Below are 15,452 nucleotides of genomic sequence, written 5' to 3' on the forward strand. Positions count from 1 at the left end.
AGATAGTTGGAGATCAGTTCGGTGGGGCAGGAGCAGGCGGAGACAATGGGTCGACCAGGGCATTCAGGTTTGTGGATTTTGGGAAGGAGATAGAAGCGGGCAGTGCGAGGTTGGGGAACGATGAGGTTGGAGGCAAAGGAGCCAGCTCTTCGGTGAGTATTTACTAAGAGCTGAAGGTCTATTCTATTCTAAGTTCTAACATAGTGTGTAAATTGGTGGTAAATATATACAAAGTAAAATAAATGAGTGAACAATACTATTATTTAGAATCCATTAAAGGTGACAGACCAGCTGATGTGTCAAGGCTGCAGCATATAGGAACACCTGGACACCAGTGATCCAGGAAAACATGTCTACAACTGGCCTGGAGCTGGGTGCCAGTGATGGGAGTGGGAACACCAGCAGCCCACCACGCAGAGGCCCCCTGCGTCAGTTTGCTGCGGAAAGCCTTTGGTGAGAGACTATAATGCTTGTCTTTTTAACTTTGCTTCTTGTTTCTTGTCTGACCTAATGGTTATACTGTGTTTAGCTGTGATGTAACATTTTTCTTCATTTCTCTACTCTGTAACTAAGGATTGTACCTAGATAACTTTGTACCTCAGATGGTGCTGTAAGTGGTGACTTATAAACTTTTTACTGTACCCAATTGAGTACATGACAATAAAGCTAATTCAATTCAATTCAAGTTCAAGCAGTTTCAGCTCAGTGTATGAGCAGACACCAAGATAGGTAGAATAGTATGTTATGAAGAAGACATGAGGTTGCAGAAGGATAAATGGATTGAGTGAGCGGGTGAAATGTGGCAGATGGAGTACAATGTTGGAAAAAGTGGTATTTTTCACATTGGTGAAAAGAATGTAAAGTCAGAGTATTACTTTAAACAGAGAACTGCGGAGTGCTGAACAGAGAGACCCTGGCGTGTAGGTTCATAGTTCCGTGAAAGTGGAGTTGCTGGTAGACAGGATAATGAAGGGGTTTGGCATGCTTGTTTTTATTGGTCAATGGATTGAGTATAGGAGTTGGGAGGTCATGTTGCAGCTGTAGAGGACATTGGTTCAGCTATTTTTGGAATACTGCATTCCGTTCTGGTCTCCCTCCTATAGGCAGGCTGTTATGAAACTAGAAAGGATTCAGAAAAGATTTACAAGGATGTTACCAGGATTGGAAGGTTTGAGCTATAGGAAAAGGCTGAATAAGCTAGGGCTATTTTCCCTGGACCATGGGATGCTGAGGGGTGACCTTTATAGATGTTTTTGAAATCATGAGGAGCATGGACTGGGTAAATAGACAAGATCTTTTCATCAGGGTAGGGCAGTCCAAAACTAGAAGGCATAGGTTTAAGGCAAGAGGAGAAAGATATAAAAGCGACATAAGGGGCAGCTTTCTCATGCAGAGAGTGATGAGTTTATGGAATGAGCTGCCAGAGGAAATGGTGGAAGCGGATACGATTTTAAAAGGCATCTGGAAGGGTTTAGAGGGATATGGGCCAAATGCTGGCAAATGGGATTAGATTTTATTTAGGATTTTATTTTATTTTCTGGTTGGCATGGACGAGTTTTACCAAAGGGTCTGTTTCTGTGCTGTTTATCTCTATGACTCTAATTTGGAGGTGCAGGGGGACATTAGTGTTCCAATGCATAAGTCACAAATAGTACAATATATAATCAAGAAGACAAATGAGGTGCTATCCTTTAGTATGAGAGTAACTGATATTTAAAAATAGGTGTGTTTTATAGTCCAGTTATACTGGGCATTAGTGAGACCACATCTCGAATAGTACGTACATGTTTGTAAACCCCTTGCTATTTAAGGATGTAAACGTACTTGAGGCTCAGCGGACCTTTATTAGATTTTCATAGAATCGTGGAATCTCTACATTGTGTAAAGAGGTCATTTGGCCCATTGAGTCTGCACCAATACTTTGAAGACCATCCCACCCAGACCCTATTCCTGTAGCACCACATTTACCATGGCTAATCCACCTACCTTGCAAATCCCTAGACATTACAGGCAATTTAGCACGGCCAATCCACCTAACCTGCACATCTTTGGACTGTGGGAGGAAACCGGAGCACCCCAAGGAAACCCATGCAGACATGGGCAGACGGTGCAAACTCCAGTCACTCAAGGCTGGATCAAACCCAAGTCCCTGGCGTTGTAAGCACTGCTGCTTCACAACATTTTGCCTGGACTGAATGGGTTGCATTATGAGAATAGATTGGACAGATGGGGCTTGTTTTCACTGGAGTTCAGAAGAACGAGGGATGATTTATTTGAGGTATAAAAGATTCTGAACGGTCTTGACAATGTGGGTCAGTTCAAAACTCAGGGGCACTGCTGTAAAACTAAATATTACCCTTTTAGGACAGAGGAGAGGAGAAATATTTTGAGGGTTGAGACACTTTGGAAGTCTGCCTCAGAAGAAAGGTCATTGTAATTGTCAAGTCAGAGGTGGATGGATTCTTGATAGGCGGGTGGGATCAAGGGTTATCGGGGTCGGGGAGCTAAGATGTGGATGTGGAATACAAAAGCAAACAAGTCAGTAAGATCTTATTGAATGATGGAGCAGACTCTGGGCCAAATGGTCTACTTCTGCTCCCATTTTGTACGTTAGACTAACTTAAAGGAGCCATATAGATGTTTTTAAGCTGTAAAATTCCTTCAATAAAAACTGAATTCTTTAAGAATTGAAGACTACTCTTGTGGTCATAGTTATAAACAGACTGGTAGGAAAATCAGTGATATTCAAGAAAATAGTGTATTTTTTAATTTACTTTAGTCATCATTTAAATTTGGAGATTGGAATAAAGGCTGCTTAATTCAATGGGATATAATGAAGCCTCCAGAAATAGGAAGTAGAAGAGTTGGTAACACTTAGAAAAACAAGAAGTGATTAAATGACTGAAGTGATGTTAACAGTACAGTAGGAAGAAACAATGAAGGAGATGGAGAGGTGTGAAGGGCTGAAATGGTGGGCAGGTCAGGAGGAAGTTGACAGCAAGAAACAGCAACTACTGGACAGAATAGAAGAAAAAACAAGCCCATTCATGACTGAATGTTAGCCACTTCTGCCACCTACTGTAGGCTTAAGGACACTCTGTGGTTGCATATGCAGCAAAGTGGCCTCTGTCCTGGTCAGTCTACCAGAGCAAGAAGTTATTTCTGTCCATTGCAGCTAACTGTCAGGAACCTATAAATCTATTCCCAGGTATGCTCAGACAGGGCAAGCAGATGTAACATGGATAGTGGGATATACCATCACTCAGTTGTTAGTAGTCTCTCAATCTTTACAGGACCCAACTTACTCTTCTGCAGCAGCAAAAACAAAGTTGCTGGAAAAGCTCAGCAGGTCTGGCAGCATCTGTGAAGGAGAAAACAGAGTTAATGTTTCGGGTCCGGTGACCCTTCCTCAGAACTCTAAATTCATAGGAATTTTACAGTTTCCGCAGTTCTGAGGAAGGGTCACCGGACCCGAAACATTAACTCTGTTTTCTCCTTCACAGATGCTGCCAGACCTGCTGAGCTTTTCCAGCAACTTTGTTTTTATTCCTGATTTACAGCATCCGCAGTTCTTTTGGTTTTTACTCTTCCACAGACTGGATGCCATAAAAAATGAAAAACCCGCATTTATTTCACACTTTTTATAACACCAGGATATTTCTTAGAGTTCCACATTTCTTGACAAGTAGTAATGTGACAACAGATTTGCACTCAGCAAGCTCCCAAATTTACAATCCTATAATAACAAATTATTTTTGAGAGGAATAAATATTGGCAAGGGCCATGTTCTTTGAAATAGTGCCTTGAAATCTTTCACATTCACCTGAGAAGACAAATGGGGCATCAATTTAATGCCTCATTTGAAAGCCATCACCCCCCAACAGGTTAGATCTCACAGAATGGAGAAAGAACTAGCCATTTGGATACAGAACTGGCTCAGAGGTAGAAGGTAGGGGGTGATGGTGGAGGGTTGCTTTTCAGACTGGAGGCTTGTGGCCAGCAGTGTGCCACAAGGATCGGTGCTGGATCCACTGCTTTTCTTCATTTGTGTAAATGATTTGAATGTGAACATAGGAGGTATGGTAAGTAAGTTTGCAGATGATGCTAAAATTGGAAGTATAGTGGACAGCCAAGAAGGTTACCTCAGAGTACAACAGGATCTTGATCAGATGGGCCAATAAGTGGCAGATGGAGTTTAATTTAGATAAATATTAGGTGCTGCATTTTGGAAAGACAAATCAAGGCAGAATGTATACACAACAGTAAGGGGAGCATCGATGAACAAAGAGACCTTGGAGTGCAAGTTCATAGTTTCTTGAAAGAGACTCAGGTAGGTAGGATAATGAAGGTGGTGTTTGGTATGCTTGCCTTTATTGGTCAGTCAATTGAGTATAGGAGTTGAGAGGTCACATTGCAGCTGTACAGGACATTGGTTAGATCACTTTTGAAATACCGCATTCCGTTCTGGTCTCCCTGCTATACAAAGGATGTTGTGAAACTAGAAAGGGTTCATAGAAATATATAGCACGAAAACAGACCCTTCAGTCCAATTCCTTGATGCCTACCAGATAATGTAAATTAATGTAGTCTTATTTGCCAGCATTTGGACGAGATCCATCTAATCCCCTCCATTCATATACCCACCCAGATGCCTTTTAAATTTTGCAATTGTACCAGCTTCCACCACTTCCTCTGGCAGCTCGTTCCATACACGCACCACCGTCTGCATGAAAAAAAAATCCCCTTAGGCCCCTTTTAAATCTTTTCCCTCTTATCTTAAACCTATGCCCTCTAGTTTTGGGCTCCCCCATCCAAGGAAAAGACCTTGTCTACTTACTCTGTTCCAAAAGTGGCCTAACCACTGTCCTGTACAGCCACGAGCACAAGTTCAAAATGATCACAACTTGTCAAACCAGCTGATAAGGCAAAGCTGTGGCAAGGAAGGAAAGAACAGGCAATAAAGAAAAGATTTACAAGGATTTTGCCACGGTTGGAGGGTTTGAGTTATAGTGGGATGTTGAATAGACTCGGGCTATTTTCCCTGGAGCACCAAAGGCCGAGGGAGTGAACTTGTAGAGGTTTATAAAATCATGAGGGTCATGGATAGGGTAAATAGACATGGTCTTTTCCCTAGGGTGGGAGGAGTTCAAAACTAGAGGGCATAGGTTTAAGGTAGGGGTGGAAAAAATTAGAAAGGAATTAAAGGACAACACTTTCACGCAAAGGGTGGTGCGTGTATAGAATAAGCTGCCACAAGAAATGGTGGAATCTGGTACAATAACACTTAAAAGGCATCTGGATGCGTACACAAATAGGAAGGGTTTAGAGGGATATAGGCCAAATGCTGGCAAATGGGTCTATATTTATTAAGAATATCTGGTCGGCCTGGACGAGTTGGACTTGAGTACACCACTCCTTTGCTGGGATGAAAGTTTTGGTCTGCAGGATTGGGAGACAGATCCTGCAGATACCAGACAGGAGGCAACACACAATATCACTCGCAGCTGGGTTGTTCATTACTTCTGTGCCTGACTCACCAAATTGCATTACTATTTAAATGAACAGGGCTGTATTCGATAATTTTTATCCCTCAACTAGCACCAACAAAACATTATCCAGTTCTCAATACAGCACAGTTTGGGTGAGTTCGCTGCATGCAAAGTGACTGCCACATTTCTTATATTGCAGTATCTTTCTGAATCTTGATGCAATACGTGATCATGACTAATGATGGATACCCTTGGCTTGGAGTTAATCCAATAAAGGTTCACCAGCTTGATTCCTGGGAGGAGAGGGCTGTCCTACTGTGGAAGGCCAAGCTAATTAAGCCTGTGGCTACTGCATGAACGTAAGGTGAGCTCGTTGAAACATTGGTTAATCACTTTTACAATATTCGAATAGAAGTTCGTACAACAGGCTGGCAGATATCTATAACATTGTGGTATTAACTCAGGATTGAGATAAGGAGAAATTTCATCACTTAATGGATTGAGAATCTTTAAAATCCCTACCTCATAGGGCTTCAGGTGCTTTATCAATGCACATACTTAAAGCTGAGCTAGACTTTTGAACACTCAGGGTATCAAGGGATATGTGAAGTAGGAAGGAAGGGCAGAGAAAGGTCATCTATTAGCAGAGCAACACAATAGGCTGGATGGTCTAATCTTGCTCCTATTTGTTATGTTATTAACTTTGTGTACATTCTTTCTTCAAGGCAGGGGTGGGGGACAAGGGAAGAGAAAGGGCAGTTACTTCAGTTTGGTGGGTAGCCGAATTACAAACCAGAGTATGACAACAGCGCAGATTCAATTCCCACTGCTTTATAAACACTTTGCCACTGTACGAGTGTGATGAGAGGAATGCATAAAGAACAAAAACAGTACAGTACAGCACAGAACAGGCCTGTTGGTCCACCAAGACTACATCGACATATGATGCTTTTCTAAACCAGAAAACGTTTGCCTCCTGTGTGTTGAGGGTGAAGGATAGATGGTTGATTAAGCAGGCAGCTTCATTCTGGATGGTGTACAGCTTTGTGGGTTATTGCAGCTCCACTCATCTAGGCAAGCGGAGTGTTCTATCACATTCCTAACTATGCTGTAAAGATGAATTGATATGGAAAGACAGAAAGGGAGTGACCTAACCAATGAATTCCTAACCTCTAGCCTGCTCTAATAGCCAAAGTGGTTAAAGTTGAAGTTGTTTGTGATAATAGGAGAATTCATGATGGCAATGCTATTGAGTTTCAAGGGGCATTACCTAAATTCTCTCATTGAAAAGGGTCATTGCTTGCCATTCTGTGGCATTATTTGACACCCATCAGCCCAAACCTGAATGTTGTCCAGGTCATGCTGCGCATGTTTTCAGCTTGTTTCTTTCCATGAATTGCAGCAAATAAAGCTGGACATTACGCAATCATCATTGAATATCCCCACTCCCAACCTTGTAACAGGATGGTCATTGAGAAAGCAGTTGAGCTTGGCCTAGTACACTCCTATGAAGAATATCTACAGTGATAGAGATTTGTCTGACATTTCACATACAGAACACACTTGGCAATTTTCCAGTGTACAGATGCCAGTGTTTAGCTGTACTGGAACAGTTTAAAAGGCATGATTTCTTCAGTTCTATTGCTGTGATGTTGCCAGAGTCTTTGCAATAACCACTGTCTTCAGCTGCTTCTTGATATCAGACAGTGAGTTGAAGTAGTTGAAGAATGGCATCCGAGATACTGGGGGCAAGATTGCTCATCCATTCAGCAAATGTGGTTGAAGATGGACCCAATTAGTTCTCTGCATTGTCTTTTGCACCGATGTACTGAGCTTCCCACCACGTCAGCTGGTGAAATTTCAAGTTCAATTAATAAAACTGGAACTGAAAGGTACTGCCAGAAATGCCAACCCTGACAGTTACTGTAAAAACCCATCTATTGCACGACTGTCCTTTTAGATAAAGCAAAACTTGCCATTCTTACAAACATACTCAAAATTTAGAATCATGTGTATGCCTTTCAGCCCCTCAAAGCTGTTCTGCTATTCAATTATAAACTCAAATCTACAAGCCTACCTACCCCAATAACTTTTCAACCCCTTGCTTATCAAGAATTGGTCTATCTTTGCCTTAAAGATACAGAAGGTATACTTCTAACAGCTTTTCAGGACGACAGTTCCAAAGACTCATCACCCTTTTAAAAAAAAATTACTTCACCTGTTTTAAATCAGCAACTTTTGATTTTTGAACAGTGATACCCAGTTCTAGATTCTCCCTTAAGAGGAAACAATTTCTCCGTATCCATACTGTTAAGACCTTTTCAGGATAGGGTCTCAGTAAGTTAAGAAGCAAAATTAGAGCACAAGGAAGGGCAGGAGGTGGTAATATATGGGCATGGTTTGAGGATTAGTTAACAGATGGAAAACAGTGGATATAAACTGATTACTTTCAGATTGAGACAAGCAAGGATCAATATTTGGGTCTTATCCTTTTACAATACAGTGCTGTTGGGCTTGAATGGAATATTTTAAAACTTAGTGGATGACACGACAAGGAGGAAGTATTTTTCTGGGGAGGATGTGGAAAGATTGAAAAGACTGAGTAGGTAAGAAAATGGCAAAGGGAATATAATGTTGGAAAAATATGAAGTTATCTAATTTGGCAGGAAGATCAGAAAGAAGGGGTGGGAAGTAATGAAGTCCAAAATGATGTGGGTGTTCTTGTTCTAAGTCACTGAAAGACAATATGTAGGTGCAGCAAGCAATTAGGAAAGTAAAGGATATGTTGGCCTTATGGCAAGAGGATTTGAGTACAATAATAAACAAGTCTCACTGCAATGTGACACTACATGTGCATTACTGAGCAGAGTTTTGGGCTTCTAACCCAAGGCTACATTCTACATAGACCAATGGAGGTTCACTAGATCGATCCCTGGGATGACAATTAATCCATGAAGAGCAATTCGAAGAGACGAAGCCTATAATTTGGAGTTAGAAATGAGGGGTAATCTCATTGGAGGTACACAAAAACATTCCAGAGCAAACAAATGCAAGCAAAAGTGGAGCCTGTCTAGAACTGGGGCAGGGAACATGTTCTCCAAAGTAAGGAGTTAGTCTTTCAGGACTGAGATGAGCAAGGATGACTTCAAGAGGGTTTGTATCTGTATAATTTTCTAGCCGAGGAGGCTGCGAAACTCAGTCATTTCAGTATATTCAAGACTGCAATTGGTAACTTTCCAGATATTAAAGGCATCGAGGGATGAGGGATGAGGGACAAGGGACAGGGTAGGAAAACAGCACTGAGGCAGAAAATCAGCCACCATTGGAATCAATGTTGAAGCAGGTCTGAGGGGCTAAATGGCATACTCCCGCTCCGACTTCTCATATCTAGGAGGAGAAATGAACTTCTGCATAGCAACCACCACTAACATGCTTGAGAAATAAAATGAATCCAGAATAGGGAGACTCTTCGAGTTCCTGCTCCTCCATTGTAAATTTCTGAGATTTTCATCTTGCAGCTCAAGTGCCTGCTGCCCTCCATTTTCTTCAAAGCTGTTTTCCCAAGCTGCAATGCCCAGGATTACAGGGTCGTACTTTTGGGACAAGGGGTCAGCTATTTAGAACTGAGGCAAAACTGTTTTCTTCATAAGGTTGTGAATCTTGGAATTCTGTACCACAGAAAGCTGTGAATGGTCAGTCAATGTATATTCAGACAGAGGTTTTTTTACTTTATTTGTTCACAGATTTGGTCTCCTCACTCGAGAAAGGATGTACTGGCACCAAATTTAAAATATCAAATAAAAAAATTACTTCACTTTCTTACAACAGCACAATGACTTGTAAGTAGGAGTCGCTGCTGATTACAGTTTAGCTTTCAAGATCCATTTTCTAAGTTTCCAAGCTAGCTGCCATGACTATATCTGAAGCATGGTACACTCCTTTGAGCACAAAGCAATAAGTTTCTGCTGGCTTTGGAATTAGACTGGAAGTGACAACTTAAAAAATAGCATTTCAAATTTAATAAAAGCAAAATACAGTACAAAACAATCCATTTTAAGTAAAAAGCAAAGCCTTTTTGGAGATTGAGTTAGGGAGTTACTTTACAACTTGTCTTTTTCCAAAAATGTTACCAGTGCAGAATTCTGTAAAAAATATTTGTATGGATAATACAAGGCTGCCACTTGTTCCATTGACTTTGCTTTACATTGGTCCTGTGCAAGTTAATACAGTAAAAATATTAAACATCAACAACCGCAATTTAACTTACGGCCACTTTCCTTCTGTTCTGTTTCTACATTCCCATCCAGTTATCCAGTCACTGATCAGAAAAGGTTACAGCAACTGACCAGCAGATTTTGGACCCAAACAACCGTGAATTGCAGTCAATCCTAAATAAAAAGATGCAACACCCACTCTTGCTACCGGCCAATTCCAGTCAGCCACATATTCCTGGCACATCGATTTCTCCTCATTACAATCAGGAATGGAACAGAACTAGCTTCACCATGTGGCATATGATGCCACAGGTCATGCAAGCACCTTGAAATCAGGACCTTAGGCAAATATTATAATGGAGCAAGAGAGGGCTGCTCAAGGTGATCACCACCTCAATGTCTGTTCTCATCCCTTTTTTGCTTGTAGTTTCCTTCTTCAACCAATCGACGTGTTTCAGGATCCATTCTTTACCATCTCTGAACTGCTCCAGCCTAAGTGAGCAAGTGGCCATCCCCCTCTGCTGGTGCACTGTTTCTGCCATTGGTTACAGTTATTAAGTATCAAAAAATGAGGTAAAACAGGTTTGGGAGGAAGAACAATACATTGAATTGTTCACATTTGTTTCCAATCCCTCCCCACCCCCAAACCCCTCACCAAGTGTAGTTTTCCAGTCTGACTTTCCAGTTCCGTGCGGTATATAACTGCAAATAGCCAAAATGAAGGCATAGAATGTGACAATTGAGTACTACCTAATGAAAAGGTTGACACACAGGAACCCTCAATCAGATGGAAGAATGAACAGTATTTTCAGCAACACGATAGAGGTCATTCTGAGTTGTCGGGTGAGAGGCGGGGAAAGGAGAGGGGGGACGGAAGACATCAAACACTGTTGCTTCAAGCTTTCTTCAGTAAAGCAGAGCCAGCTTGCCTGGTTTCTGGATTTTTTAAAAAACAAGGTATTAAACACCAAACCATTCTGCCTTTGCAACAGCAATGCAACAAGGTGTGACCTCACAAAAAGTAGAAAGGGGTGAAAGAAATCAAGGGAAACAGCAAGCTTAGGATAACAATCTAAAGCTGTAACAGTCCAAGAAACATCAGTTACTATTTAAAAGGTTTCTGTGACCCTAAAATGAATTGTAATTGTTATTCAGCTGCTAGGCAAGGTTATTAGAACCCTCAAGCTATTACCCACCATAGTGGCTGCACTCCCATGAGCAAATACATTAATGATTTAAAATTATTGCAAAACCCAAACGAATAAAAATTAGTTTGAAACCAGATAACAAAACATCTTCATACTTTAGCAATGCCAACAGTAAGAGGGCTGCATATTACCAATTTAACTTAACCAAACAGGCTAAATCTGTGTATCACTTTCCACCAACTCCCAAAACAAACATTACTTCAAGAACAAAATCATCAAGCTGATTCATCAGAAAATAGTCAACATTTCAGGGAGGTGGAGGGGGGAGAGAGAGAGAGAAAGAGGGGGTGACTGCAGAGTCCTGTTTTGTGAGACCACACCTTTTGTTTTTTTCCCACACATTGACATTAAGCCTCTCTTGTATACATTTGCTTTAAGCACTCTGCATCTCTTGAGCAATCCTGTAGCTCATAATCTTGTTCCAGTCGACCTTTGTGCGAGTAACTGGCAGGCTCCTCCTCAAGGCTTTGAACGTGGTGTCAGACATGGCATTGTAATTTTCACAGATGGCAGTCTGAAACAACAAGACAATGCTGGCCAGAAAAATTTCAAACAAAGACAGACATCTACAAGGGGTTTAAAGTGGGCTAATGGCAACCACATGTCAGGAATACACATTTCATTCACTAATATCCTTTAGGGAAAGAAATAAGCCATCCTACATGCAACTCCAGACCCACAGCAATGTGGTTATCTCTCAACTGTCCTCTAAAATGACCTGGCAAGTCTTTTAATTCAAATGCAATTATGAATAGGAAATAAATGCCAAAAACATCCATATCCCATCAACGAAGAAAGAAATCACTGAGCCCATTCTGGCCAGTTTGAGAAGTTCAACAAAAATCACGATTCTCAATCTTAAAATCATCTGTTCAGACTAAAAAAGCTATCTTGGATTTTGCTATTGTCCCAAACAGTCTGCTCAATACTTCCATCATGTTTGACACACATTAAATGAAAACTGTACTTCCACTTTCCCTAGTCCTCAGGTTCAAACATCTCAATCTCTTAGCATTACAAAACAAAATAGGGAGACTCTTCGAGTTCCTGCTCCTCCATTGTAAATTTCTGAGATTTTCATCTTGCAGCTCAAGTGCCTGCTGCCCTCCATTTTCTTCAAAGCTGTTTTCCCAAGCTGCAATGCCCAGGATTACAGGGTCGTACTTTTGGGACAAGGGGTCAGCTATTTAGAACTGAGGCAAAACTGTTTTCTTCATAAGGTTGTGAATCTTGGAATTCTTTACCACAGAAAGCTGTGAATGGTCAGTCAATGTATATTCAGACAGAGGTTTTTTTACTTTATTTGTTCACAGATTTGGTCTCCTCACTCGAGAAAGGATGTACTGGCACCGGAGGGGGTGCAGAGGAGGTTCACTAGATTGATTCCTAAATTGAGAGGGTTGGCTGAGGAGAAATTGAATAGACTGGAACTATCTCCATTAGAATTTAGAAGAATGACATCAGGGAGGGAGAATCTTATAGAAACAAAATTATGAAAGTAATAGATAGGATAGAAGCAGGGAGGTTGTTTCCACTGGCAGGTGAAACTAGAACTAGGTGGCATAGCCTCAAAATAAGGGGGAGCAGACTTAAGTCTGAGTTATGGAGGAACTTCACCCAATGGATTGTGAATCTGTGGAATTCCCTGCCCAATGAGGCAAATTGAGACTACCTTGCTGAATGTTTTTAGGGCAAAGATAGATAGATTTTTGAACATTACTGGAGTTAAGGGTTATGGTGAGCAGGTGGGTAAGTAGAGTTGAGTCCATGAAAAGATCAGCCATGATCTTACAGGACGGCGAAGCAGGCTTGTTGGGCCAGATGGCCTACTCCTGCTCCTATTTCTTATGTTCTTACTGTGGTCATTGCTGGCAGGGCCAACGTTTGTTGCTAATCCCCAATTGTGCTACAGGTGGTGGCCACACTCTTGAACCACTGCACTCCAAATGGTGTAGGCATGCCCACACATTGAGGGAGGGAGTTCTAGGATTTGACACCAAGGCAATAAAGATATGAGGCAGCAAAGTGGACTTAGGGCAGATCATCAGCCATGGCCTTACAGAATGGCACTGTGGGCTTGTGGGGCAACATGGCTAACTCCTGCTTCTCTTTCTTAACCCAAGCATGACACTAATTAGAAGCGCACACTGATCCCAAACAAACATGTACGTGATCAACAGAAAACGGTCTCTCATTCTTCTGGCTGCACACCAAACTTTTGTTCACTTTTAAAATTCTTTCACACTGCTCTGAATAGATTTAACTAGCTATCCACAATACCTCATTTGTGTTCTCACATTATTTCCTGTATGCTACCACTCATCTTAAATTCCTAGGGGTTAACACCCTTCTAAAACTTAGCATGTTGGATTGCCCCATATTAAAATAGCAGCTGTCATTGTATAGCCCAGCAGACCAGATTGCTTGTATGTGGTCTTCAATTTGTGGCCAGAGATTTGTCTAATGAAGTTGTCAACAGGAAATGAGATAATATTAACCCTAGTTGATAAGAACACACATTTACCATCTTGTATCATTCTGCTGCAGCTGACAAACTTGTTTCATCCAATTCAAACAAACATTTCCACACCAAACATCAACTGAGCCAGTATAACAATAAGGGAAGGAATGATGACTATTTGAGAATCCACACAAAAACCATTCCCCTACCTGGTAACTATGCTCCGCCATTTCAATCATTTTCACAAAGTCCTTTGCAGTCTGGACTTCATTCTGATGGGGAAGGAGGAAATAATTAGGATTTAAAATTAGTACAAACAGACGAATACAAAATTCCTCAGCAATAAACAGATACCAACACACATGCAGATTGGACATCACACTGTCAGTCAGGCAGTTAGACAGGTTATACCAATGACTTAGTTTATTCTCTTCCTACCTTGACTCAGTCTTCTCCCCCCGGTCCAATCCCTACCCACATACATCCATGACTCATCTGACGCCTTTCGCCGGTTTCAAAGCTTCCAGTTTACCGGCTCCAGCCACTTCCTCTTTACCATGGACGTGCAATCCCTTTACACATCCATTCCACACCAGGAGGGTCTTAGGGCTTTCCACTTCTTCCTGGAGCAAAGACCTGAACCATCCCCACCCACCACCATCCTCCTCCGCTTGGCTGAGCTTGTCCTCACCCTCAACAACTTCTCTTTCAACTCCTCTCATTTTCTTCAGGTAAGAGGGGTTGCCATGGGTACCCGCATGGGCCCTAGTTATGCCTGACTCTGTGGGGTACGTGGAACATTCGTTGTTCCAGTCCTATTCCGGCCCCCACCCACAACTCTTTCTCCGATACATCGATGATATCATTGGTGCTGCTTCCCTCTCTTGTCTAGAATTGGAAAACTTCATCAATTTCGCCTCCAATTTCCACCCTGCCCTCACTTTCGCCTGGTCTATCTCTGACTCCTCCCTTCCTCGACATTTCTGTTTCCATTTCTGGGGCTAGACTGGTCATTAATATCCATTACAAACCCACGGACTCCCACAGCCACTTGGACTATACATCCTCACACCCCACTTCCCGTAAAGACTCCATCCCATTCTATCAGTTCCTCCGTCTCCGTCGCATACATTCAGATGAGGCCAACTTTGACAAGGGAGCCTCTGAAATGTCCACATTCTTCCTCAACCGAGGGATTCCCCAGCTCCGTTGTCGACAGGCCCCTCAATCGGGTCCGACCCATCTCCTGCACTTCCGCCCTCACCCCTTCTCTTCCCTCTCGCAAACGGCAACAGGGTTCCCCTTATCCTCACCTACCATCCCACCAGCATCCACATCCAGAAGATCAGACGCCATTTGCGCCACCTCCAGCAAGATGCCACCACCAGACACGTATTTCTCTCCCCTCCCTTGTCCGCCTTCCGCAGGGATTGTTCCCGCCGGGACACCCTGGTCCACAGTTCCTTCACCCCCAACACCTCCCCACAGCCCTACGGCACCTTCCCCTGTAACCAGCAAAGGTGCAACACCTGCACATTTACCTCCTCCCTCCCCAAAATCCAAGGGCCCAAACATACGTTCCAGGTGAAGCAACACTTCACCTGCACTTCCAAAAATCTAGTCTACTGCATTCGCTGCTCACAATGTGGTCTCCTCTACATTGGGGAAACGAAGCGTAGACTTGGCGACCGCTTTGCAGAACATTTATGTTCTGCTCGCAAAAAAAGACCCTGAACTACCTGTTGCCTGCCACTTCAATGCACCACTCTGCTCCCTGGCCATCATCTCTGTCTCTGGCTTGCTACAGTGTTCCAGTGAAGCCCAACGCAAGCTGGAGGAACAACACCTCATTTTCCGCTCGGGGACCCTACAGCCCTCCGGACTCAACATTGAGTTCAATAATTTTAGGGCCTTACCTCTCCCATGTCCCAGCCCCTCACCCCACACACCAGGCCTTGTTACCACATAGCCTGCCACTACACACCCCCTATTGTTAGTCACCAACAGTCCCCATTAACAACTATTCACCCTCCCAGCCTGATCGTTAGCAACTCCTTTGTCTGTCCAACTGTCTTTCTCT

At 42.5% G+C, this 15,452-nt stretch overlaps 2 protein-coding genes across 3 annotated transcripts in view; both read right to left on the reverse strand.

The window, feature by feature from the left end:
* Nucleotides 1-15,452, reverse strand: part of LOC109926324 (putative helicase MOV-10) — a 158,257-nt gene that overhangs the window by 37,318 nt on the left and 105,487 nt on the right. The window lies entirely within an intron of this gene.
* The window catches only part of capza1b (capping actin protein of muscle Z-line subunit alpha 1b), a 36,363-nt gene continuing 30,404 nt past the window's right edge, over nucleotides 9,494-15,452 (reverse strand). For both annotated transcript variants that reach the window (XM_020520680.2, XM_048612276.1), the window contains exons 9-10: nucleotides 13,582-13,644; nucleotides 9,494-11,425 (exon numbers count right to left, since the gene is read on the reverse strand). In XM_020520680.2, coding sequence (XP_020376269.1) covers nucleotides 11,285-11,425; nucleotides 13,582-13,644 — 204 coding nt within the window. In that variant the 3' untranslated portion in view covers nucleotides 9,494-11,284. The remainder of the gene's footprint in view (nucleotides 11,426-13,581; nucleotides 13,645-15,452) is intronic.

This window comes from Rhincodon typus, chromosome 25, assembly GCF_021869965.1.
Source record: "Rhincodon typus isolate 14 chromosome 25, sRhiTyp1.1, whole genome shotgun sequence".
Taxonomy (NCBI): Eukaryota; Metazoa; Chordata; class Chondrichthyes; order Orectolobiformes; family Rhincodontidae; genus Rhincodon; species Rhincodon typus.